Source organism: Solanum dulcamara, chromosome 9 (assembly GCF_947179165.1).
Source record: "Solanum dulcamara chromosome 9, daSolDulc1.2, whole genome shotgun sequence".
Lineage (NCBI taxonomy): Eukaryota > Viridiplantae > Streptophyta > Magnoliopsida > Solanales > Solanaceae > Solanum > Solanum dulcamara.
The window spans coordinates 75,638,282-75,666,183 of NC_077245.1; the positions used below are offsets into that span (position 1 = coordinate 75,638,282).

General features: G+C 37.2%; 1 protein-coding gene and 1 long non-coding RNA gene across 4 annotated transcripts; both read left to right on the forward strand.

Annotated features, from left to right (window-relative positions):
* Positions 1-2,269: 2,269 nt before the first annotated feature.
* On the forward strand, positions 2,270-16,977 carry LOC129902237 (DNA repair protein RAD5A). 3 transcript variants are annotated; one of them, XM_055977373.1, is made up of 20 exons: positions 2,274-3,162; positions 4,390-4,523; positions 4,638-4,773; positions 4,969-5,022; positions 5,193-5,342; positions 5,419-5,570; positions 5,641-5,725; positions 5,822-6,091; positions 6,255-6,401; positions 6,527-6,682; positions 7,632-7,699; positions 8,274-8,396; positions 8,524-8,623; positions 8,724-8,836; positions 14,717-14,989; positions 15,081-15,281; positions 15,677-15,770; positions 15,853-15,924; positions 16,080-16,178; positions 16,349-16,977. In XM_055977373.1, the coding sequence occupies exons 1-20, from the start codon at positions 2,515-2,517 to the stop codon at positions 16,469-16,471; spliced, it is 3,198 nt and encodes a 1,065-aa protein (XP_055833348.1). In that variant the 5' UTR covers positions 2,274-2,514; the 3' UTR covers positions 16,472-16,977. The 3 variants fall into 3 exon arrangements, with proteins under 3 accessions (XP_055833350.1, XP_055833351.1, XP_055833348.1); XM_055977375.1 differs by lacking the exons at positions 15,853-15,924; positions 16,080-16,178; positions 16,349-16,977 and having other exon boundaries at positions 2,270-3,162; positions 15,081-15,303; XM_055977376.1 differs by lacking the exons at positions 15,677-15,770; positions 15,853-15,924; positions 16,080-16,178; positions 16,349-16,977 and having other exon boundaries at positions 2,270-3,162; positions 14,717-14,985; positions 15,081-15,216.
* Positions 16,978-21,515: 4,538 nt separating this feature from the next.
* Positions 21,516-24,460, forward strand: LOC129903143 (uncharacterized). Its single transcript, XR_008770211.1, has 3 exons — positions 21,516-22,151; positions 23,064-23,114; positions 24,206-24,460. It is a non-coding gene; the product is annotated as an uncharacterized LOC129903143 (long non-coding RNA).
* Positions 24,461-27,902: the final 3,442 nt, after the last annotated feature.

A 27,902-nucleotide genomic window follows, 5' to 3' on the forward strand; every position in this document is an offset into this window, starting at 1 on the left:
CAATTGATAAGCAATAATCATCAAAAGCTTTGGATATAAACTCTCCAGCATTATCAAGACGAATAACCTTAATTGGATAATCTGGGAATTGCGCCCTTAATCTTATTATTTGTGCTAATAACTCCGCAAACGTTAGGTTGTGAGATGATAAGAGGCACACATGAGACCATCTAGATGATGCATTTATTAGGACCATAAAATATCTAAACAATCCACTAGGTGGATGAGTAGGTCCACATATATTCCTATGTATACGTTCTAAAAAGCCAGGAGATTCGATGCCAACCTTCAGAATTGATGGTCTGACAATTAATTTGCCTTTATAACAAGCATCACATGAAAATTCATCATTCATAAGAATCTTCAGGTTTTATAACGTATGTCCAATTGAATTTTCAAGAATTCATCTCATCATTATTGATCCAGGATGACCTATTCGATCATGCCATAGAACAAATGTATTTAGATCTGTAAACTTTTGGTTTACGATCAAATGTGCTTCAATTACATTAATTTTTGCATAATATAGGCCAAACGACAAAGTTGGTCATTTTTTCCAAAATATATTTCCAGCTCAAGACACTCTTGGTTATACCAAGGTATTTAGTATTCATTTCATTTAGTGTCTCAACATGATTTCAATTTTTACGGATATCTTTAAAACTTAACAAATTTTTTGGGGATTTAGAAGAGAATAATGCATTTTCTATAACAATCTTTGTCCCCTTAGGCAGAAATATAGTATCTCTTCTGAAGCCTTCAATAATTTTTGAATTACCCAAAATTGTAGTAACATTTGCGTTTCTTCTAAGCAAGTAAGAAAAATATTTTTTGTCTTTAAAAATGGAATGAGTCGTTCCACTATCAATTACACGAATATCCTCGTGATTGATCATTAATCCAAATAAAATTTGAGGCATATCCATATTTTTCTTCAGAAAGAAATAAGGTAAACGTTATAATTAAAATATGACTCGTTATACAAATTTTATTTATTTACATTAATTAGAAAAATATAAACATATGATTTAGTACAGACAAATAAAAAAAATTATCTAAATATTATCAGGGTTATCAATATTCATATTTTCTTTTGGAAAATTGAAGAAATCAGTTACATCCAGATGTATAGGCTCAATATTATCTTCAGAGATGAAATTTGTCTCTGGATTATTTTCTGTCCTCTTCAAGGATGGTTGATATAGCTGAACCAGACATTTTGATGACCGACATGTCCGTGACCAGTGCCCTATACCTCCATATCTATGATATATATACTTTCTGATTTTTTCTTTGGTCTAGCTTCTGCTTTCACTTTTCTTTTTATATTGCTGATCATTTCTTGGTGCCAACCGAGCATCATGATTATAATTTTTTCTTCGACCACGATCACGACTACGACTGGGGCCATGACCTCTTTTTCGTTGGTTATAGTTTGCCTGATTCACTTCAGAGAGTGGCAAAGAACCAATGGGCCGACTATCATGATTTTTCATTAATAGTTCGTTGTGGCATTCAGCAATAAGAAGGTGAGAAAGTAATCCAGAATATTTTTTAAACCCTTTTCACGATATTACTGTTGCAGGAGTATATTCGCGGGGAAAAATGTGAATTATGTTTTTTCAAGTTTATCTTGCTGAGTGATTTCTTCTCCGCATAAATTTAACTGAACTATAATTTTAAACAAGACAGAATTATATTCAGTTATATTTTTAAAATCCATTAATCTCAAATTGAGCCAATCATGCAGTGCCTATGGAATGATGACCAACTTCAGGTGGTCATATCTTTCTTTTAGATTCTTCCACAGTTTAAGAGGGTCATTTAATGTGAGATACTGTAATTTTAACCCCTCGTCAAGATGGTGGCGGAGGAATATCATGGGTTTGACACAGTCTTGACTAGATGCCATATTGTCATCTTTGACGGTGTCTGCCAGATCCATCGATTCTAAGTGTATTTCTGTATCTAATGTCCATAATGAGTAGCCTTTTTCAGATATATCAAGAACAACAAATTCAAGTTTAGAGATATTCGACATTTTAAGAAAATAAAATTCTTACCCTTTTTGTTATTTTTTTAAAATTGCTTAAAGTGATGGAGGCTCGTGCTGATAACGTGTTATGAAAGTAATTAAGTTATGAGAAGGGTAAGTAAAATACAGAAAGCAAATAAATAAGAAGAGGAGAGGAAGAACAATAAAATTTTCTTTTTGGAACTTTGATTTTGTTGCTACTCTTTACATGTTACACTGCATTATTTATAGGTAGAAATATGATAATAATTGGGGAGGACAAAACTTAGTGAAAGGGCAAAAGAGAAACGGGAAAAGCAGAAGAAAAAAAATGAGAAAGAAGAAAGGGACAGCCACCCACTTGTACAGCAACCCGCCATTTCTAAACCCGTTTAGGGTTTTTCAAATTTTCACTATTTTCTTCACCAAATTCAAATTCAATTGGGGATTTTGGGAATTCACTGTAATCATCGCCCTTTTTTTTGTGGGAATTCACTGTAATGGCGGGGAACAAAGTCACTGAGGAGCTTGTTTCAATGGTACGTTCCATTGTTGGCGATGAATATACAGAGATGGACATAATTAGATCACTTCACATGGCGAAAAACGATCCTACAGCTGCAATAAACATCATTTTTGACACCCCGAGTTTCAAGAAAATCGAAATTCGCAATACCCATTTCAATTCTGAAGCTGAAAATGTACGTAGTAATAGTGGTAAGATCAAAGAATCTGTGATTAGTACAGTTTCTTCAATTGTGGGTTTGGATACTGAAAGTGAATTTGGGGATAATGGGTTGGTGGGTAAGAGGGCTGGATGTGATATGGGTAGTGAATATGGGAGTAATGGGTTGGTGGGTAAGAGGGCTGGGTGTGATATGGGGAGGGAATGTGGGAGTAATGAATTGGTGGGTAAGAGGGCTGGGTGTGATATGGGGAGTGAATGGTGGTATGTGGGGTGTGGTGAGGTTGCTGGTATGTCAACTTGTAAAGGGAGGATTTTGAAGCCTGGTGATGAAGTTGATTTTACATTCCCGGTGGAGAAGAAATTGAGTTCACCTTCACGTGGGAAGTTTGGCAGTGGACGAGGGCGTCAAGCAGCTGCCTGTTCTGAAATTGTAAGGTTTTCTACAATGGCTTGTGGAGAGGTACTGTTTTCTTTATGTTTCTTCCCTTTAAATCTCTCTCCTTTTATTGCATTTGATGGAATTCCCCTAGCCAAATAAACATATAAAGAAAATGGAAGAAGGAAGTTGCCAAGGCTTTACATTAGTCAAGTTGCATTCAAAACCAATGTGGATCTAGGACAGTGGTTGTGTCCTGGAGAGGATGGTCTAGTGGTTGAGGCCGGTGGGGGATGTAGAAGGCTTCTGTAGCTCCGAAAAACCCACAACTTTAGGCTTGAAACCTTTATATTTATATATATATATATATATGTATAGTTAGATTTATATACTGGAACCACCAAAGAATTTGATGAGATGAACATGATCCTCTACCCTTAACCGGATGTCTTGTGTTCAAGCATGGGAAATGGAGAATCTGAATTAGTCAGGCCAGTAGGTACCATGAACTTATAATTCGTATTAGTAAGGCCAGTAGGACTGGTTGGTTATACCAAAAAAAGATACTCCCTCCATTTCAATTTGTTTGTCTTACTTTCCTTTTTAATTCGTTTAAAAAGAATGCCTCTTTCTTTTATCGGCAAGTTTTTAATTCTAACTTTTCACATGACATGTTTATGACTACAAGATTAAAAGACATTTTGATACATTCTACATATATTTAATTTAAGACCACAAGGTTCAAAAATCTTTTTTACTTTCTTAAACTCCGTGCTAAGTCAAAATCAAACAAACAAATTGAAACGGGGGAGTATATATTTCAGAACACACCGCTTCTAAATCCTGGATCCACCACTCATTGGGGCATGCGAGTGATAACTTTGAGATTCCATGTTCAAATCCAAGCTACAACACTTGTTGTGAACTCATCTACTCCAGTCTTAGTGCGTAGAATTACCTTGGCAACTTCTGCTCTTGGGCTGGATAAGTTGTCTGGTGGATTAGTTAAGATCTGAGCAAGTTGGTCCGAAGAACACCCATATCTAAAAAGAAAAAAGAAGAGAGGTTAAATGCAGTGTTGCATCATTTTAATATATGTTCTCTTACACATAAATATTGTTTGAGCTTGGGGCAGTGGGTGCACCTGGTTCTGCTTTAGAGAGTGTCTGAATATGGAGTGAATTGGTCAGAAGAAAGTTTATTGAAAATTAGTTTTTTAAGGGTGTGATAGAGGGGAATGCTAGACCTTTCTTGATGGAATTCTGTTTGATAAGCCTAAGTTTTTTGTGGTTATTTGTTGTGGAATGACAGATTGGGCGTATTCCAAATGAATGGGCTCGATGTATTCTGCCACTGGTGAGAGATAAGAAGATTAGAATTGAAGGGTGTTGCAAATCGGCCCCTAATATATTGGGGATTATGGACTCTGTCCTTTTGTCTGTCAGGTACTCTGATAGTAGTTTAATTGTAGTGTAGTTCAACATTTGAGTTGAGGAATCCAGTTTCACAAGACATGATACAGACGGTGGTGATTTTGATCAACTTTTCCTTATATGCAGAGTGCATATTAACAGTTCCATGTTTCGTAAAAGCCATCAGACATCACTAAAGGCTAGAAGCAATCCCGCAGATGATACAGTTGTTCACCCCCTTCCGACTTTGTTCTATTTGCTCGGGCTTACTCCATTTAAGAAGGTGATAATTTTTTCCTTGGTTCTTTACGCTTTAGGAAATAGTTGATGCTTTCTGATCATAGCTATTATGGATTATAACCCTCTTGCGACAACTTGTTTATCAGTTGGAATCAGCATATCCTGCCTAGTTATAAGAATGCATCTCATCGATGATTGAGTGAGATTAATTCATAATTTCTTTCTTGATCATTATTAGGCAGAGTTTACTCCAGCTGATTTATACACGAGGAAGCGGCCTTTGAACGAACAGGTAAGACAAGAAGAGAGTTTCCACTCGCTTTTCTCTGTCTCTTGCTCCACTTTATACTATTAAAGTAGAGTAGCAAGGTGTTGTTCTAGGGTTGCACAGTTTCTCTTAGATCAGCTGTGACCTACAACTGATTAAAATGTTGAGTTTTAATGCTTCATTTGTCTCCACAGGAAAGCTCTGGAGGTCCTGCCTCATTATTGCGTGCAAACTTGTCCAAAAGCTCCTCATCTGCAGATGGAGATAAAGTTGAGAATGATGAGTCAATTTCTGATACTGATCTTGACTATATTGTTGGTTTAGCTGATAGCTCAAAGCTACAGGTATGGCCAACTCAACAGTGTTCTTTTGCCTATTGAGTTCTTTGTGCTTGTTGAATACTTTACGATCATATTTTAGGAAATGGAACCACCAAGTACGCTCCAGTGCGAACTGCGACCCTATCAGAAGCAGGCGCTTCATTGGATGACGCAACTGGAGAGGGGAAGAAACACAGATGAAGCAGCAACTACTCTGCATCCATGTTGGAATGCTTACCGCCTGAAAGATGAGTATGTGAATGTTGTCTCTCATGCTTTTACCATTTATTTTCACATTCTGTACGCTAAATATTCATTTCAGGAGGGAGCTTGTTGTTTACTTGAATGCATTTTCGGGCGATGCGACCACTGAATTTCCAAGTACCCTTGAAACGGCTAGAGGAGGGGTATGTTGATGCTATGCTTCTTTTACTTTTTGGGATATTTTGTTTGTTAGTGGTATATATGCACTTTCCACCTAATGACTTGAGAGTATTCTGAAGATTTTGGCAGATTCCATGGGGCTAGGGAAGACTATAATGACTATATCTCTCCTCCTCAGTCATTCTGAAAGAGGTGGATCATCAGGAAGCCAATCTACAAGTCAGCTGTCTAGTGAAAATGGTGAAGCTAGTAATATCTTAGGTCATTCTCCAACTTTTGCGAAGAAAGCAAAATTCTCTAGTCTTGATAAGCTTATGAAACATAAGCCGATACTCATTTCTGGTGGCAATCTGATTATATGTCCAATGACACTACTAGGTCAATGGAAGGTACTTCATATCGGCTTCAACTGTAAACATTAGTATTACTATTTTTTTAGGAACTAAAATGGTGCATTAGGCATATTCAGCTCTACAATTGTCAAAACAAAAGAAAATAAAACGGATTCACATATTACATATAGATATGTAAAGATGAATTCGTCACTTGTAGGCAGAGATTGAGGCCCATGCACAAGCTGGGGCTCTATCTGTGTATGTTTACTATGGGCAGACAAGATCAAAGGATGCAAAAGTGCTTGCCCGAAGTGATGTTGTGCTAACGACATATGGGGTGTTGGCCTCCGAATTTTCTACTGAGGTATCTTTTTGATTCTTCAAACTGTAGTTTTAGTTTCTGCGTTCACCTTGTTTGCCTATTGTTACTACTTTGCGCTAATTTGGTCTAGGTCCTTGTGTCTTCATTTATGTTCTGTACTCATGTAGAATGCTGAGGACAGTGGGGGCCTTCTCTCTATTAGATGGTTTAGAGTGGTGCTTGATGAGGCGCATACTATCAAATCCTCTAAAAGCCAAATCTCAAATGCTGCCGCTGCTCTTATTGCTGACCGTCGGTGGTGTCTTACTGGTACCCCTATCCAGGTATCCAGTGTTACCGTTGGAAAACTTTGTTAATAAATTATTAGCATTATTTGGAGATTAAAGTTTCTTTTTCCTACAATGTAAAACATACTGTTTTGCTATTTTCATAGTTCTTCTCAGAGAGATAAAAGCTGTTGGATTAGATTCATACAAATGCTACATTATTAAGGCTTTGGTCCATCTCTTTTATTGCTAGACTGGCCATGTGTCTTATTATAATGACTTTCTAAGTTTCAAGCATGCCTTGAACCTTGAGTATTTGTCTTCGATGTTTCAAAGCCAAATCAGTTGTTCAAACTTAAATTGTCTGAACTGATTGTAAATGCTAGTTTTTCTGTGTGTAAGTTGAGATACAAGTTCATGCTTCTCTTCTTTCCCTACCTTCCAGAGGGAAAATAATATAGATCTTTGGAAAAACTGATGTTCTCCAGCACTCTATCTTTTATCAGATGATCTAGATATTCACCTCTTTTACCCAGTATGCAGTCATATTCTTTCAGATAGATCCTTCTTGGCTGGTCCTGAGCCTGTTGTTGGATCTCTATGGTACTAATGCTGCAGTTTTGGTATAACATCATAGCTTAGAAGAATTATCTTATCAAGACACCTAGTGAAGTACTTCTAAGCAGTTTTGTTGGATGAGGTCTTAGTTAATCAGACCGTTTTGCAAGCTTCACCATATTTGAGATTGAGATACCTTTTGCTCAGTTAGGTTTCCATCAGCTGATTATTACTAGTACACTTGAGGATACCACTCATTTGAGTAGGTAATCTTAGCTAGATATTAGTTTCCCCTTAATTTAGTTCAGACATTTTTCTGGATATTTCTTTAAATCTAGCATTTGTTGCCATCTTATAGTGGTTTACCATTACTCATCTGCTTTTCCAAGATAAGGTATATTGATATTCACCTCATTTTGTTATGGGACTTACAGTTTTCCTCTGACAGAACAATCTGGAGGATATTTACAGTCTACTAAGATTTTTGAGAGTCGAACCATGGGGAAGCTGGGCATGGTAAGATGTGGATCCGTTGCATATAACCTTCAAACTTGTTTATCATCATGAAGCTTATCAGACAGTGTGGTGGGGTACTCTTATTCTCTGAATGAATATATAATTATGTTTTGAAATGTTATAGATGGGTCTTGAATTGTTGATGACTGATGCTATTTCTAAGATTCTCTACCTTTGTGTACACTGGGTATGTTGTTGTTGTGTACGCCTTGCATTAGATAGGAGACTGTAGAAAGTGTAGGCTGTAGCATATACCTTTTATTGGGACTTTGCAGTTTGCCCCCATCTGTCAAATGATCTACAGCAGCTTGATTTTTCATTCATATGGTTTTGAATTAATTATCCATTGCTGTGACTTCAACTAAAACCTCACTAATCTTGCTGGAATTAGTCTTGATCCTTGCCATTTTGGTATGAGGAGATTGGCTGTGGTGCTGCTACAAGTGCTGTTCCTTTTTGTATTTGGGGAAATATGAAGCTAAGTTCTGTGTGAGAGAGTTATTTTCACAGTTGATTGAATTTTCTCATGTTACTGTAATGCCATTCAACCTGTTGTCTGCTTGATCATATTTAGGTGGAACAAGCTTATTCAGAAACCTTTTGAGGAGGGAGATGAGAGCGGGCTAAAGTTGGTTCAATCAATATTAAGTCTGATTATGTTGAGAAGAACAAAATCTAGTACAGATAGAGAAGGAAGGTTGGAATTATCCCTGGGATTCACTAATGTTATTTCTTTGTCGTCTTCTTTTGTTTGGTTTCGTTTGTAATGGTTACTTTTAGGTTTGTTGAAATGTTATATTGCTTCTCGTATTATTGCATCGCAGACCAATTTTAGTTCTACCACCAGCAGATATTCAAGTGATGTATTGTGAACTTACAGAAGCAGAGCGCGACTTCTATGATGCATTGTATAAAAGATCCAAGGTTTTACCATCATTGATCACTCTGTTCATGAAATATTTTATCCTTAGATACCCTTTGTACCTTTATTTCCTTTACAATAGTCCTATATCTCCAATATCAGGTGAAGTTTGATCAGTTTGTTGAGCAAGGACGGGTTCTCCACAACTATGCTTCTATATTGGAGTTGCTTTTGCGACTTCGTCAATGTTGTGACCATCCGTTTCTTGTCATGAGGTTTGGACTTTTATTTATGCGCTTATATCTATCTGTTGAGTTTGTTATTTAGTGGTTTCTTCTTGTCTAAATGAACTTATACTCCAGAAAAATTGTTGTGTAACTTTCTAACAGGCACTTATTTATTCTGTGTTGATGAGTTCAAGCTTTGGTTTGGTGTTTAAGTTTATTCTCAATGTATGTGATTGTCATTACTCCCTCTGTCCCAAATAAATATTCCTATTTCTCATTATTCTCAACTTGACCAATTTTTGTAATTCAATTATGTGAGAAGACAAGAGTTTGAGAGAGAACTCAACTTGATTATTCCCACAAGCTATTGGGGTTTAAATAGCTAATTATACATATCCTAAAAAGGAAAGGAAATTAATACCTAATCAAGCTACCTATTATATTTACACATATGCTATAGAATATTCCTAGGATTCTAATACTCCCCCTCAATCTGGTGATTACAAATTATACGTACCAAACTGTTACATATATAACTTGTTTTGGGACCGGCTAGGGACTTGGTGAACATGTCTGCAAACTGACCACTTGACCACACGAACCTTGTGACGATTGTCTCCTCAGAGTACCTTTTCTCACAAAATGACAATCAATCTCTATGTATTTGGTCCTCTCATGAAATACTAGATTCAATGCAATGTGAAGTGCAGCTTGATTATCGCACACAAGTTCCATTCCTTTAGTATCTCCAAATTTCAACTCCTTTAGTAGTTGCTTGATCCATATGAGTTCACATGTTGCCACTGCCATAGCCTGATATTCTGCTTCTGCACTAGATCTAGCAACCACATTTTGTTTCTTACTTTTCTAAGACACCTAATTACCCCCAACTAGAACACAATATCCAGAAGTGGATCGTCTGTCAGAGGGTGACCTTGCCCAATTTGCATTGAATGTCCAATAATTTTCTCATGTCCTCGGTCTTTGTAAAGTAGTCCTTTCCTTGGAGCAAATTTTATGTATCGAAGAATGCGAATAATTGCATTCTAGTGACTATCACAAGGAGAATTCAAGAACCGACTTACGACACTAACTGGGAAAGTAATATCAGGTCGAGTAACTGTGAGATAATTCAACTTTCCTACCAGCCTTCTACATCTTCCTGGATCGCTAAGAAGCTCCCCCTGACCTGGTAGGAGCTTAACATTTGAATCCATTGGAAAATCAATAGGCCTACAATTTGTCATCCCTGTCTCTTCAAGAATATCAAGTGCATACTTCCGTTGTGAAATGGCAATTCCTGATTTGGATTGAGCAACCTCAATGCCCAAGAAGTACCTCAATTGACCAAGATCCTTAGTTTGAAAGTACTGGAAAAGGTGATGTTTCAATTCGGTAATTCCCTCATCATCATTGCTTGTGATAACTATGTCATCAACATACACTACCAAATACATACACAAACCTAGATTAGAGTGACAATAGGACACAAAATGATCATCTTCACTTCGCACCATGCCAAACTCCTGAATAACCATGCTAAATTTCTCAAACCATGCTCTAGAGACTGCTTCAGGCCATAGAGTGCTCGTCGTAGTCTGCGCACCATGTTACTATACTTCTTCTGAGCAACAAAACCAATTGGTTGCTCCATATATACCTTATCTTCGAGATCTCCATGAAGAAAGACATTTTTAATATCCAACTAGAAAAGCGGCCAATGACGAACCGCAACCATGGATAAAAAGAGATGTATTGAAGCAATCTTGGCCACAGGAAAGAAAGTATCACCATAGTCAAGACCAAAAATCTATGTATAACCCTTCGCCACTAGTCGAGCTTTTAGGTGATCAATCTGTCCATCGAGGCCAACCTTCACTGTATATACTCAACGACAACCAACTGTAGATTTATCTAGAGGTAAAGGAACAAGCTCCCAAGTACCACTTGAGTGTAAGGCAGACATCTCTTCAGTCATAGCTTGAGCTTGTTGCCAGCCTGGATGAAAAAGAACTTCACCTGTAGTCTTAGGAATAGACACAGATGATAGTGATGATACAAAGGTTGAATGGGCCAGTGACAAACGATGATAGTTCACACAAGTATAGATATGATGCGGGTTACGAGTAGAGCAATTAGCTTTTCGACTGGCAATGGAAGGACTCTGTATAGACAAGTCCTCAGTAGGCAAGGATTCTGGTTGTGGGCGTGAATCATCTGGGCGTAGACGACGATGATAGGTTAATAGTGGTGGAGGTGCAAAGGATGAAGATGGAGTCATAGAAGATGATGTGGAAGGATAGACTATGGTGGGATCCCCAAAAGATGAAATTGGTAGAACCTCAGAAATAGCTAATTGTTTAGCAGAAAAGGATGTAAAGTAGCTTTGACCTTCAAAAAAAGTAACATCAACGGATATAAGGTATCACTGGAGGTCAGGTGAGAAGCATCGATATCCCCTCTGTACCCTTGAGTAACCGAGAAAGACATATTTAAGAGCCAATGGAGCAAAATTGTTTTTTCCTGGAGTAGGTGTATGAATAAAGCATGTGCTCCCAAAGGTGCGTGGTGGAAGAGAGGATAAGCTTGACTGGGGAAACAAAATAGAGTGCGGTACCTCATTTTGAATAGCAGAGGAAGGCATACAGTTAATCAGATAATAAGAGGCGAGCACTGTGTCCCCTCAAAAACACAAAGGAACATTTGCTTGTATGAGAAAAGTGCATACAATCTCGACAATATGCCTATTTTTTCTCTCTGCAATCCCATTTTGTTGTGCAGTGTAAGGACAAGATGTATGATGAAGAATTCTGTGGGTAGACATAAATTGTTTAAATTGGGATGGTAAATATTCACGTGCATTATCACTATGGAAAGTGCGAATAGAAAAACCAAATCGATTTATTTCAGCACAGAAAGTTTGAAATATGGAAAATAATGCCGAACGATCTTTCATTAAGAACATCCAAGTGCACCTTGAGTAATTATCAATAAAAGTAGCAAAATACTTAAAACCCAATGTAGAACTGACTTTACTAGGACCCCAAATATCAGAATGAACTAAATGAAAAAGAGACTTGGCACGATTATTAGGACTACGTGGAAAAGTAGCTCGGGTGTGCTTCCCCAATTGACATCACTCACAATCTAGCTTAGACAATTTGGACAAGCTAGGTACCATCTTTTGAAGTTTAGATAAACTAGGGTGTCCCAATCATCTGTGGATTAAATCTGGAGAGTCTGAGACTGAACAAACTGTAGTGGATCTGAGAATTGAGATAATAAAGTCCATTTGACTCATGACCTTCACCAATCATCCATTCCGTACTGAGGTCTTGTATATCAAAGAAGCCACTAAAAAATGAGACGAAACAATTTAAAACCTTAGCTAAACGACTTATTGGCAAGAGGCTAAAGGGACAACTAGAGACAAAAAGAACATTATTTAGAGTCAAGGAAGGTAAGGGATTGACTTGACCGACTCCGGCTGCCATGGCATGAGAACCATTAGCTAATGTAACAGTGGGAAGGGATTGAGAGTAAGTAATATTAGACAACAAAGATTTGTTACCAAAAAATGTGGCCAGAAGCGCCTGAGTCCATGACCCAAGGGTCCAAGTGTAGTGGACTGTGAGATATAAGCAACATGATCAACATGATTACCAACTTGGGCAACGAAAGCTATTGATGAAGATGTCTGCTTACTCACCTGATATTGAAGAAAGTCATTGTATTCTACCTCAGACAAAGAGAATAATTGATTGGTTGGATTACCAGTGGATTCAGTTTGAGCAACATGAGAATTCTTTGGTTTACCATGTAGAGAGTAGCACACATCATGAGTATGACCCAATTTGTTACAATAGCTACATCTTGGTTATTGTTTCCCATAACGGTTCCATGTCGATTTCCAGTCTGAAATGCAGTTTGAGATGCTAGGACAGAAGAATCTGCAGGTGGTATTGGATGACTAGACGACATAGGTGGTGCAGCTAGTCGTAACAATCGAGCGAACATGTCATCCACAACAGGACAGTAGAGTTTGCCAAAATTTGATCTCGCACTGAGTCAAGATCAGATAGAAGTCCAGCAAGTGTAACAATGAGAAACATCTTCTGACGCTGCTTCAATTGCTTTTTAACACTTGGCGTGGCGGGGTCATTTTTGTATAGCCCACGAGCCCTTTCCCAAACTAAGAAGCAAGTTTGGAATGGTCGGAACAATGGCATCAACTTTGAATCAATAGATTTCCATAACAGACAACACAATTGAGCATCAATCTTCCCCCATTCGCCCGTCTTTTTCAGTAATATCTTTAGCATGTGTAACCAAGTGATCCTAAACACCTTGTCCCTTGCACCATAATTGAATAGAGGAGGACCAAGATAAATAGTTTGCACTACCTGTCAAAGGTTCTGTGGTGATGCCATGATTTGGGTTGCTAGAACCCACAAATTTAGTACTAAACATATCGGATCCGAGAAATATGAAAAAAAACAGATCTATTCGTGTCCAAAAAAAAGTAAATTCTGGAAAAAAACCTGAAGAGTAGATCTGGAAAATTGAAAAACTGCTTGCTGTCTTGTCGAAAAAAGTTACCTAGAAAAAAATAATCTGCCGGAAAAGTGGCTGGAAAACACCACGCCGCGAGGATTCTGATCATAGTGGATATGCACAATACCCTTGGAGAGTGTCGGAATCGCGGAACAATGGAGTTTTTGCTGGAAAAAAAATTCTCAGCAATTTTGTTCTCTTATTATTCTTGTTTTCTCACTAAACAAAGCGCTGATACCATGTGAGAAGACAAGAGTTTGAGAGAGAACTCAGCTTGATTATTCCCAAGCTATTGGGGTTTAAATAGCTAAGTATACATGTCCTAAAAAGGAAAGGAAAGGAAATCAATACCTAATTAAATAGGAGTAAATCTAGGAGTAAATCAAGCTACCTACTATATTTACACATATGCTATAGAATATTCCTAGGATTCTAACAAGTTAGACTGATTAATTCACATTATAAACTTGGATTCAAAGTCTTTTTTGCTAACGGAATCCAAAAAAATGGAAATAAATTGAAAATTATCTTCTTGGTTTGATAATGAATAGAGTTCAGAATCATTTTCTTTTTGTTATGATTTATGAATATTACATGTAGATATGAAGCAACTATGCAAAGTAAAGTACTAGTACAACGTTTCATATCTTAGTCAAATGGACATTTCAGACTATAGGAGGGCGATATAGGACATAGACAAAAGGGAGTGTTTGATTTATATGATTTTTAGCTCTTGGATTAGCACATGCTTCATCTGTTCCATATGGAAATTAAGAAAAGAAAGTTGCATGCTTATTCTTTGCTTGAAGAACATTTTTTGAGTTTGGAGAGAGGAAGTTGTGAAGATAATAACGTTGTGATGCTTTGGGTTATGGGAAGATCTTTTTGACTTCTATCTGTTTCTTCTTTTGTTGCTTTCTTGGTTTGTTCTGGTTTTGTGGGTCATGCTTCCATTCTAATTTCTGATTCGAGTGAAAATGAAAGCACTTCTTTTTGCTTCTTCATTGAAAGACAAGCAATGTGAATCTTTTGAAAACTTTGCGATGTGGATCCAAGATACCTTTTTTTGAGTCCAGAAAGGTTATTGACTCTAGTTTTGTAGAAAGTGATCATTGTTTTTCTTGTAAGTGCTATTTCGGATTATTCAGTTTTTTCGTTCAAGTAGTCCGTTAGCATCTTTATTTTTTAAACATCAACCTTGACTTATAATATAGTGGCAGGTGTAATTGTTATTGCAGTTGATCTTTTGGACTGTTTACATAGCTTGCTTCTGTGTCTAGACTCTTGGACTCTGCTGGAGTATCTGATAGCTAATGGTTACTAAATATTATCTATGAAGTAATATCTTTGCTTATGGGGTTTATTTTTGACCAGTCGAGGTGATGCTCAAGAATTCTCTGATCTAAATAAGCTTGCTAAACGTTTCCTCAAGGGTGGTAAGGAGACTGGAGAAGGAAAGGATGTCCCTTCACGTGCTTATATTCAGGAGGTTGTGGAAGAGTTGCGGAATGGAGAACAGGGAGAATGCCCTATTTGTCTTGAAGCTTTTGAAGATGCGGTGTTTACTCCATGTGCTCATAGGTTATGTCGAGAGTGTCTCTTGGCAAGCTGGCGAAGTTCTAATTCAGGCCTTTGTCCTGTTTGTAGGTATTTTCCTGCAGGTGTTTACTGAAGAATGTGATTCTTTACTATGAGATCAACTGCATATTTTAACATCATATAAATTCCACTTCTGCAGAAACACTGTCAGTAGACAGGAGCTTATAACAGCCCCGTCAGACAACCGCTTTCAGTTTGATGTTGAAAAGAATTGGGTGGAGTCATCAAAAGTATCAGCCTTGTTGTCTGAATTAAAACGTGTTCATTCTGTTGGCTCCAAAAGCATTGTTTTTAGTCAGTGGACTGCCTTCTTAGATCTACTGCAGATTCCTCTTTCTCGGTACCACCATATTTCTGTTCATGTTAGAATCTGAAGAACTTATAAGTTTTTTTAAACTGTATTTTGCAACTTCCTTGTCTTTTAAGATAATTTTACAATAAGAAACTCCATGAACATCGTGGTATTGTCTATTTATGGCAAACTAATTAATTGTAGTAGTCTTGGTATGCATGCTTATAAGGATACGGAAACTGAGAAAGTTTCCCAGTTTTGCAAATGCTTGGATATTTTCTTTATTTAGGTGATGTTTCTTTTCCGACCATTAGTTGAAATACTGCTGTTAAACATTTGAAGTTCAATTGATTTGTCTATTGCCTTTTGTAACAGTCTTTTTTTCATATTTTGCATACTTTATTTTTGAGTTAATTTATTTCTTTACATCCATACTTGTGCAGTAGTAGTATTCCATTTGTTCGCCTTGATGGGACGTTAAACCAACAACAACGTGAGAAAGTAATAAAGAAGTTCTCAGAAGAGGATGACATATCGGTTTGTCATCGTTGCTGCCTCTTTGGTTATAATATTTGTATTAATTAATTATGTTGCCTTAATCAATTTGAATATTGTATAGGTGTTGCTAATGTCATTGAAGGCTGGTGGTGTTGGGATAAACCTGACGGCTGCATCTAATGCATTTGTCATGGTACTCGTCTCCTTGCGGCTTTAGACGTTGTCCTGTCCTTTCTTTACAAAGAACTTTGACGGTCCCATGATTTGTACTGTTTGTATGCATGTATTTTTTTGTGATTCTATTGTCGTCAAATATATACAGTTTTCATCTTTGCCTATTATCTCTAGGATCCTTGGTGGAATCCAGCTGTTGAGGAACAAGCGGTCATGCGTGTTCATCGTATTGGACAAACTAAGCAAGTAATGATCAAACGATTCATTGTGAAGGTATCCTAAACACTTTTCTCCTTAACTAGGACTTGTTAGTTGGATCCCCATGTAACAATATCACCTTTGAGAAATGCTTTACCTGAAATCATATACTCTACTGCACCTTGAGTGCTCAACCATGTTGATAAAGTCATCGGACCCTTGCATGCATATATTTCTGCTGGCAGGGTTCGGTAGAGGAAAGAATGGAGGCAGTCCAAGCTAGGAAGCAACGGATGATTTCTGGTGCTTTGACCGACCAAGAAGTTCGGACTGCAAGAATTGAGGAACTTAAGATGCTTTTCGCATAGAGAACAACTAAATTATGCCAAAATGTTGCCTCTGGCTCCTCAGATTGTAGATTCACAAACAACATATCAGATCATTTCATTCTGCTGCTGGTACACCGGCTTATTTTGGAGGCCTCAAGAATCTCTCGTGTTGAAAAGTGATTGTTCCATTGGTTACGGCTGATTTAATTTTCAGAGGAAGCCACATTGTTATCGGTATTCCAATTTTTCACTGAAGCAGTTTCCAGGAGCGCGAATGTAACTAGCATCTGGGGATTTGTATTTCTACTTCACTGTTGTAAAAATATATCATGGCTTCATTGAGAGTATTATCAAAATTTAGGACTTCTAAAACAGTTTTGGTAGCTTAAACAAATTTGTAATGAATAATTTTGTCAATGTAGCTTGCAAGCTGCAGAGAGTCATATGTAAATCTATAACCTTTTCCCAATCAACAAACCTTGTATGCAGATTATGACCTTATTGAAGTTCTCCTTTGAGTTAACAAAGTTATTAAGTTATCAGAATACGCGGGTTGACATTCAATTAGAATAACCGTTATTGTCTCTTTCATGAGTAGTGAAGTTGTTGAATTTGGTGCTTTACTGACCAACGATTCAAGACAGATGGTCAAATTTCAAAGCTAATAAGTTGTGAGTATTCAAGTTCTCCAATCCATTGGTGCTTTACAGACCAATAAAACATATGGTTAAATTTGCAAAGCAATTAAGTTAGTAGTACTGGAGTTCGATTCATTGGTGCTTTAGAAGGCAATTTTTTTATTTTTCGTATGTGTTATTTCATAAATATTTTGGTCGTACGATTTTCGATTAATTTTCTTTCGAAACCTTTATGGTACCCTCCGTAACTACCTGGGGAGCAGTACGTTTAGCTTCGGCACGAATTAGGAGAATTTAGGGGCAATTCAAGTTGAATTAGGAGATTTTTTTTATTTTTCGTGCGTGCTAGTCCATGAATATTTTGGTGGTATGACTTCTGGTCAATTCTTTTCCGCAATCTTTAAATGACCCTCAGTAAGTACCCAAGGGAGCAGTACATGTAGCCTCGGCGCGATCTACAACATATTTATAGCATTTAGGGACAACTCAAAAAGAATTAGGTGATTTTCTCATTTTTCGTATGTGTTAACTCATGGATATTATGACTGCCGGTCAATTTTTTTCCGAAACCTTTAAAAGACCGTCAGTAAGTACATGGAGGAGCAGTACGTGTATTTTTGGCACGATCCACAACATATTTATTGCTTTTAGGGCACACAAACGGAATTAGGCGATTTTCTCATTTTTCATGCGTAAGCTCATGAATATTTTGGTAGTATGACTTCCAATCAAATTTTTTTCAAAACCTTTACAGGACCCTCAGTAAGCGCCTCGGGGAGACATGCATCTAGACTCGACATGATCCACGACATATTATATCATTCAGGGGTCACTCAAGCAAAACTAGATGATTTTTTTTATTTTTTGTGTGTATTATCCATGAATATTTTTGTGGTATTAATTTTGACCAATTTTTTTTGAAACCTTTACGGGTCCCTCCGTAAGTATTTGGGGTAGCAGTATGTGTAGCCTTGACACGATTCACGACATATTTATAACAATTAAGGGCCACTCACGAGGAATTAGGCAATTTTCTCATTTTTCACGTGTGTTCATTAATATTTTGGTGGTATGACTTTGGTCAATTTTTTCCTGAAAGCTTTATGGGACCATCCGTAAATATTCGGGGGAACAGTATGTTTAGCCTCGACACGATTCACGATATATTTATAGCATTTAGGGGCCATTCAAATGGAATTAGGCAATTTTTTTATTTTTCGTGTGTGTTAGGCCATGAATATTTTGGTGGTACGACTTCCGGCCATTTTTTTTGAAACCTTTAAAGAAACCTAAGTAAGTATCTGGGGGAGCAGTACGTGTAGCCTAGCTGTGATCCACAATACATTTATAGCATTTAGGGGCCACTCAAGTGGAATTAGGCGATTTTATTATTTTTCGTGTATGTTATCCCATGAATATTTTGGTGGTATGACATCTGGTCAATTTTTCTCCTAAACCTTTAAGGGACCATCGGTAAGTACCCAGAGAAGCAGTACGTATAGCCTTGACACGATCGATGACATATTTATAGCATTTAGGGGCCACTCAAGCAGAAATAGGCGATTTTCTCATTTCATGTGTGAGCCCATGAATATTTTGGTGGTATAATTTTTGATAATTTTTTTAAAAATCTTTATGGGGCCCTTCGTAAGCATCCGAAGAATCAGTACGTGTATACTCGGTACGATCCGCGACATATTTATAGCATTTAGGGGCCACCCAAGTAGAATTAGACGATTTTCTCATTTTTATATATGTTAGCCCATGAATATTTTGGTGGTTGGATTCAATTAATTTTTTCCCACAATCTTTAAGGAACACTTCGTAAGTACCCGGGGAATTATTACATGTTGCCTCGGCATGATCCGCTATATATTTATAGCATTTAAGGTCCACACAAACAAAATTAGGCGATTTTCTCATTTTTCGTGTATGTTGACCCATGAATATTCGGTGGTATGACTTCTGGTCAATTTTTTTTCGAAACCTTTACGGAACCTTCCATAAGTACCCAGAAGAGCAGTATGTGTAACCTCGGCATGATCCACGATATACTTATAGCATTTAGGGACTACTCAAGCGTAATTAACTGTTTTTCTCATTTTTCTTGTGTGTTAGCTCATGAATATTTTGGTGGTATGTCTTTTGGTCAATATTTTCTCGATACCTTTACAGGACACTCCCTTCGTACCTGGAGGAGCAGTACATGTAGCCTCAACATAATCCACGACATATTTATAGCATTTAGGAGTTACTCAAGCGGAATAAGTCATTTTTCTCATTTTCATGTGTGTTAGGCCATTAATATTTTAGTGGTATGACTTAAGGTCAATTTTTTTTCAAAACCCTTACGGGTATCTTAATGAGTATCTGATGGAGCAGTACGTGTAGCCTTTGACATAACCACGACATATTTATAGCATTTAAGGTTCACTGAAGCGGAATTAGATGATTTTCTTATTTGTTTTGTGTGTGTTAGCCCATTAATATTTTGGTGGTATGAATTCTGGTCAATTTTTTTTCGAATATTTTTCGGGACATTCCGTAAGTATCTGGGAGAGAAGTAAATGTAGCCTCGGTACGATCCACTGCGCATTCATAGCATATAAGGTCCGTATAAGTTGAATTATGCGATTTTCTCATTTTTCGCGTGTGTTAGCCTATGAGTATTTTGGTGAACTGGCTTTCGGTTAATTTATCTAGAAACCTATATGGGACCCTCCGTAAGTACCCGAGGGATCAGTACGTGTAGCCTCGTCACGGACCACAGTGCATTCATATCTTTTAGGGTCTGCACAAGCGGAATTAGCGGATTTTCTCTCTTGTTTGTGTATGTTAGCCCATGAATATTTTGGTGAACTGACTTTCGATTAACTTTTTTCCAAAACCTATATGGGAACCTTCGTAATACCCGGGGATAAGTACTTTTAGCCTCAGCATGATCCACGGCTCGTTCATAGCATTCAGGGCCCACACAAACGAAATTAAGTGATTTTCTTATTTTTCATGTGTGTTAGCCTATGAATATTGGAACTTATTTTTGGTCAATTTTTTTTCAAAACCTATATGGAACCCTTCGTAGTTACCTGAGGGATCAATACGTGTAGTTTCGACATGATCCACGATACATTCATAGCATTTAGGGTCTGCACAAGAGAAATTAGGCGATTTTCTTATTTTTTTGTGTGTTAGCCCATTAATAATTTGGTAAACTAGCTTTCGGTAATTTTTTTTCAAAATCTATATGGTACTCTCCATAAGTACCTAGGAGATAAGTACGTGTAGTCTCGACACAATCCACGATGCAATGATAGCATTTAGGGGCTACACAAGTTGAATTAGGGACCCTCCGTAGGTACTCGGAGGATCAGTACATGTAGCCTTGGCACGATTCACGATGTATTCATAACATTTAAGGGCCACACAAGCTTTTAAGGTAAAATAGACGGAGTTGTACACATATTATATCATGTCAAGGGAATTTAATGTTATATAGTAAAACAAAGTGAATATTTGTAGATATATTCTTATATAATATTTTATATTGAGATACATATAGTAATATCTACGTTGGAATATATGTCTTTGAAAGCTACAAATTTTGTTCATAAATCGTATTCACTGAATGCGATTTATGCCTTATCAGTATATCTTTGAAAGCCACAAATTTTGTTTATAAATCGAATTCACCGAATGCGATTTATGCCTTATCGTACATCTCTTCATTTTTATTTTCTTTTTTTTTTTATATTTGAGCTGAGGTTAAAGTAGAATTTGGAATATTGGGCCAAAAGGCTCGCATATATAGATTGTGTGCATGGGGGTTCCAAACGAATTCTGAGGGTAAATAGAAAAATATACCCAAATGTTAAATTCATTATTGAGCATTAATAATTTATTTATTTATAAATAATGAAGCATGAACTTAATAATAGATGCTTTGACGTCACTATTCTATATAAATAAAAATTGAATAATATAAAAAGGCAAACCAAATTAAGGAGTGGAACTAAAAAAACTATTTGTAATATGGTGAAACTTAAATCATACATTACTTTGGCCTCGGATGTCCGATTTACGCAATGTTTTTTTGATTATGTGTATTTTCTAAGAGGTAACTTGACAAACTGCCGTAGTCCAGCATTCATAGCATTTAGGGGTCACAGAAGTGGAATTAGGCAATTTTTTAATTTTTTTCGTGTATGTTAGACCACGAATATATTTGGTGAACTAATATCCGGTGGATTTTTCTTGAAAACCATTATGAAATCCTTCGTTGGTATATGAGGGATCAGTATGTGCGGCCTAAACATGATCCACACTGCGTTCATGTTTGTTAGCCCAAGGATACTTTTGGTGAACTGGCTTCCGGTGGATTTTTCTCGGAAACTGTTATGTCCCGTATTTTTCACATTAGGACAATTTGGGGATAATGATAATAAGTCAAGGGCAAGGCTATGGTTGACCTTGTTGGATACAAAATTCTTATGACTAAATTGAAATGTGGAAATATTGGAAATTTATTAAGGGTAAAAATTGAAATTTCTCATGTGGAAATACCATAAAAGATTAAGGACAAAATTGGAATTACTCATGTGGAAATACCATAAAAGGTTAGGGGTAAAATTGGAATTTCACATGTGGAAATACCATAAAAGGTTAGGGATAAAATTGGAATTTCACACGTGGAAATACTATAAAAGGTTAGGGGTATACTTGGAATTTTACATATGGAAATACTATAAAAGGTTAAGGGCAAAGGTGGAATTTCAACTTGGAAATATTAGGAAAGGTGAGGGGCAAAATGGAAATTTCACATGGGAGCCTTAGTCATAAAATCCTAGAATTCTCTACACAATTTGAGAAAGAAGAAGAGCAAAGGAAAGAAGAGAAATCAAGAGAGAAAATCGGACAAGAAGACCAAAAAATTACCCCTTCAAATTTCATCCCAAAAATTATAATTTTCTAGTATTCCTACTAAGTCAAGGGTGCTCTACAACATGGTGTAGTTTTTTTGGAAGATAGGAGGCTTGTTTGGTTGATTTGAAGCTTTGGTAAAGTGAAGAAGTTGGAAGGAAAAGGTAAGAATTAATCCAATTTCTTTGTGTTATGAAGTTTGTTTATGTTGTAGTAAGTAGAGATGTGTAGAATCCATGGAAATATAGAAGTTATATGGTTGGATTTGGACATATGAATAAGTTATGTGTATGTAAGATTGTTGGCAAGAAGACTTGAATTTTTGTGTAGTATTTTTATGTAGTATTTTTGGGTAGTAGTTGAGTAGTAGTTATGATAGTTAATTGATGTTGAAAATGGAAGTTGGATGAAATTTATTGAAGTTGGAAAAATGGGTTAGGTGATGTAATGGGAAAAAAATTATGTTTGTATAATTTGTTAGTTGTGGTTATGGTTTTTGGGATATAAATGAAGTTTAAATGGTGTAAGTTGGTATTAAAATGGATTATAGGAATTATGTAATTTTAGTATAATATTATAAGAATATGGAGGTAAGTTATTAAAAGTATGGATTGTTGTTGTTGATTATGAAGTTGAAAGAAGGAAATGAATTTGATGATGAAGTTGAAAGAAGAAAATGAATTGTAATATTTTTGTTGTATTTATGAAATTTTGAGTGAAATATGGAATTGATGAAAATTGGATAACTTACTTGGAATATTTTTCACTTATATTGGAATGAGTTGAAATTAATTATGGATATGAGATATTCATATTTATTTGGAAATGCAAAGTTTGGTTGAAAGTTGTTGCACTAATTGGAAAATTACACCAATTTATGTTATGGTGTGTTTAAATTGATTATTGATGAAATTGATGTTGTTGTTGGCTTGGTTGTTGATATTGTGGCCGAGTTGTAATCTCGGGGTTGTCATATATATAGGGGAGATGCTGCCAAAATTTTTGTAGACAAGTATTGGAAAAAATGAATTCTTAAAGTCTTATGAATAGTAATTGGTAAATGTGACCAATTGTAGATTTTGGAGAAAACGGAAATTGAACTTGGACAACCGTAAAAGGCCAAAAAGGTATGTAAAGCTTTACATTTTCTTCTCTTGGCATGTCCTAGATGTAATAGGAGTGAAAACGAACCTCGGGGATCACTCTACTCGTCGGAATCGACGCTCGAAAATTTCCCTTTTCTATTCAATAGAATTGAATTAGGTAATTATGAATAGTTTTGGAAAAAAATTGTCTAAACTTCTAGATTTTGCACAAATGAATTCCGAATACCTTGAAACTCTTCTAAATAATGTTATGAAGTCTAACGCACGTGATTTGTATACGCCACCTCATTTGACCGAGGTGGGCCCCACTATTCTGAATTTTTCTTCGTTATTCCGTTTGAATTACGGTAGGTAGAATTTGAAAGAAACTCTTTGCTATGCTTCCTAATATTATATGAATAATTATTCTGATAATTCCCATAATATATTTGGAAGTACGGAGATAATTCGGAAAATACTATTTTTACGTAGACTATTGTGATATTGGAAGTACTTGTACTATTATTATTATTCAAGTTTCCTTTTATGATTTGTTATCGAAATTATGCCATCGAGTCTGTATAAATGTTTTATAATTTAAATTGCATTTAGTTTCTCACTACTCCACTCGTGGATGCCTCAATGCTTCTTTCACTGAGCCTGGGCCAGGATATGTTTTCGTGCGTATTTCTCTGCATTGTTCGCCGTGTCCCGACGTGAGGGGGCAGGTATGACATGTACATGGGTTGGTAAATGTTATGCCACGGAGTTATGCTGTGCCATGTACATATATGTTTGTTATATGATATGATTTGATATGGCCATCTGATATGATATGATTTATTACGGAGATATTCCCTACTCTGGTGTTATGATGTGCTGTGGCGCCAATGACAGGAGGGCGACCACGTTTTGTTCACCGAGTCCCATAAAATGGGGCCGGATACGGCATATGTATTTGCATATATGATTTGGGATTATGAAAAGTATTTTGAAATTCTGAACATTTATTTTATTTTCTGCACATACTATTCAGATTATGATTTTATTTATTACAATTCATACTTTACATATTTGGTACATTTTTCGTACTGACCCCCTTTCTTCGGGGGGGCTGCGTTACATGCCCGCAGGTACCGAAGTTTGATTTGCTGATCCACCTGTTTAGGATATTTGCTGCGTCGTTGACAGTGCTCCCTTGTTCGGAGCTTGTATTTTGGTACTGACTTTATCTTTGTATATTTGGATATGTTGGTCAGGGGTACGACGGGGCCTTGTCTCGTCATATGACTATGCTATCATCTGTAGAGGTCTGTAGACAGAGTTATGTCGTGGGTTTTGGATATATAGTTTGGATCTTTGTGTGTGTTGTGACAACCTTTCAACTCTCGTGCGTATATCTACTTTTATGATATATTTAGTAATTTCTACTAATCACTACATTTGTTTATTCAAAAAAAAAAATTAGCCAAATTTGGGATAAGGGTACGTTTGGGTGCCCAACTCGGGCACCAGTCACGGCCTACGGGGTTGGGTCGTGACAGAAACCATTATGAAACCCTCCGTAGGTACCTGGGGGATCAGTATGTGCGGCCTTGGTACGATCCACGGTGCCCTCATAGTACTTTGGAGTTGCACAAATGGAATTAGGCGATTTTGCCATTTTTCGTATGTGTTAGCTTATGAATATTTTTGGTGAACTGGCAACCGGTGAATTTTTTTCTCTAAAACCATTATGGGACCCTCCGTAGGTACCCATAGATCACTATGTGCAGCCTTGGTATGATTCGCGGTGCGTTCATAGCATTTAGAGACTGCAAAAGCAAAATTAGGCGATTTCGCCATTTTTCGTGTGTGTTAGACTATGGATATTTTTCGTGAACTGGCTTCCGGTGGATTTTTTTTGAAAATCATAATGTAACTCTCCAAAGTTATCTGGAGGATTAGTACGTGTGGCATCGACTTGATCTACGACACGTAGGTCGCATAAGCAGAATTAGGCGATTTTGCCATTTTTCATGTGTGTTAGCCAATGAATATTTTTGGTGAACTGGTTTCCATAAATTTTCTCGAAAACTATTATAGAACCCTCCATAGGTACCCAAGGTATTAGTAAGTGCGGCTTCGGCATGATCCATTGTGAATTCATAGTATTTAGGGCCGCACAAGCGGAATTATGCGATTTTTCCATTGTTTCTTGTGTGTTAGCCTATGGATATTTTTGATGAACTGGCTTTCGTATATTTTTCTAGAAAACTGTTACGGACCCTCTATATGTACCCAATGGATTAGTATGTGTGGCCTTGACATGATCCACAACGCGTTAATAGCATTTAGGGTCTGCACAAGCCGAATTAAGCGATTTTGCCATTTTCCCTGTGTGTTAGCCCATGGATATTTTTGCTGAACTGTCTTCCGATAGATTTTTCTTGGAAATAATTATGAGAACCTATATAGGTACCTGAATATCAGTACGTATGGTGTCAATACGATCCACGACGCGTTCATAGTATTTAGGGGCCGCACAAGCGAAACTAGGCAATTTCGCCTTTTTCTCCTGTGTGTTAGCCCATGGATATTTTTTGGTGAACTTGCTTCTGGTAGATTTTTCTTGAAAATTGCTATAGGACCCTCCATAGGTACTCGAAGTATTAGGAAGTGTGACCTCGACACGATCCACGGTGCATTCATAGCATTTAGGGACTACATAAGCGGAATTTGGCAATTTTGCCATTTTTTCTTATGTGTTAGCCCATGAATATTTTTGGTGAACTGACTTTCAGAAGATTTTTCTAGGAAAACCATTATGAGACTCTTCGTAGGTTTCCAGGGATTAGTAAGGCGGCCTCGACATGATCCACGATGCATTCATAGCATTTAGGGGCCGCACAAACAGAATTAAGCGATTGGTTTTTTTTGTGTGTGTTAGCCTATGGATAGTTTTGGTGAACTGGATTCCGGTCAATTATTCTCAGAAACCATTATGGAACCCTTTTTAGGTACCTAGGGGATCAATACGTACGGCCTCATCACGATCCACAATGCGTTCATAGCATTTAGGGGCTGTATAAGCAAAATTATGTGATTTTCTAATTTTTCATGTGTGTTAGACCATGAATATATTTAGTGAACTGACTTTTGGTTGATTTTTATTGGAAACCTTTATGGGACCCTCTGTAGGTATACGGAGAATCAGTACGTGCGGCCTCAACATAATCAACAGCGCCTTCATAACATTTAGGGCCCGCACAAGCGAAACTAGGCGATTTTGCCATTTTTTCGAATGTGTTAGCCTATGGATATTATTGTTGAACTGGCATTCGGTGGATTTTTCTTGAAAACTGTTATAGGACCCTCTATAGGTACCTGAGAGTTAAGTACATGCGGCCTTGGCATCATCCACTGTGCATTCATAGCTTATTTGGGTTGCACAAGCGGAATTAGGCAATTTTGCCACTTTTACGTGTGTGTTAGCCCATAGTCATTTTTGATGAACTGGCTTCCGATTGAGTTTTCTAAGAAACTATTATGGAACCCTCCATAGGTACTCGATGGATCAGCAAAAGCAGTCTCAACACGATCCACGACGCGTTCATAGCCTTTAGGGGCTGCACAAGCAAAATTAGGCGATTTCGCTATTGTTTCTTGTGTGTTAGCCCATGGATATTTTTGGTTAACTGACTTTCAGTGGATTTTTCTCGAAAACCCATTATGAGACTCTTCGTAGGTACCCAGGGATTAGTACGTGCGGCCTCTACATGATCCACGGTGTGTTCATAGCATTTAACGGCCTCACAAGCAGAATTAGGCAATTTTCTTATTTTTTTTGTATGTATTAGCCTATAGATAGTTTTGGTGAACTGGCTTCCGGTCGATTATTCTCAAAAACCATTATGGGACCCTTTTTAGGTACCTAGGGGATCAGTACGTACGGCCTCAGCACGATCCACAATGCGTTCATAACATTTAGGGTCTGCATTATCGAAATTATGTGATTTTCTAATTTTCTTCATGTGTGTTAGACCACGAATATATTTGGTGAACTAACTTCTGATTGATTTTTATTGAAAACCATTATGGGACCCTTTGTAGGTATTCGGGAAATCAGTCGTGCGGCCTCAACACAATCAAAAGTTTCTTTATAGCATTTAGGGCCCGCACAAGTGGAACTAGGCGATTCGCCATTTTTTCGTATGTGTTAGCCCATGGATATTATTTTTGAACTGGCATCCGGGGGATTTTTCTCAAAAACTGTTATAGGACCCTCCATAGGTACCTGAGAGTTAAGTACATGCGACCTCAGCATCATCCACTGTGCATTCATAGCATATTTGGGTTGCACAAGCGGAATTAGGCAATTTTTACCACTTTTACGTGTGTGTTAGCCATAAATATTTTTGGTGAAGTGGCTTTCGATTGATTTTTCTAAGAAACTATTATGGAACCCTCCATAGGTACTCGGGGGATCAGCAAGAGCGGCCTCAACATGATCCACGACGCGTTCATAGCCTTTAGGGGTCGCACAAGTGAAATTAGGCGATTTTGCCATTTTTTCGTGTGTGTTAGCCCATCGATATTTTTGGTGAACTGACTTATGATAGATTTTTCTCAAAAACCATTATGGGACCTCCATAGGTACCCAAAGGATCAGCAAGAGCGGCTTCGACATGATCCACGCCGCATTCATAACATTTAGGATCGTATAAGTGAAATTAGGCAATTTCTTAATTTTTTTGCGTGTCTTAGCCCATAGATATTTTTGGTGAAGTGGTTTCCAGTGGAATTTTCTCGAAAACTATTATGGAACCCTTTGTAGGTACCCAAGGGATC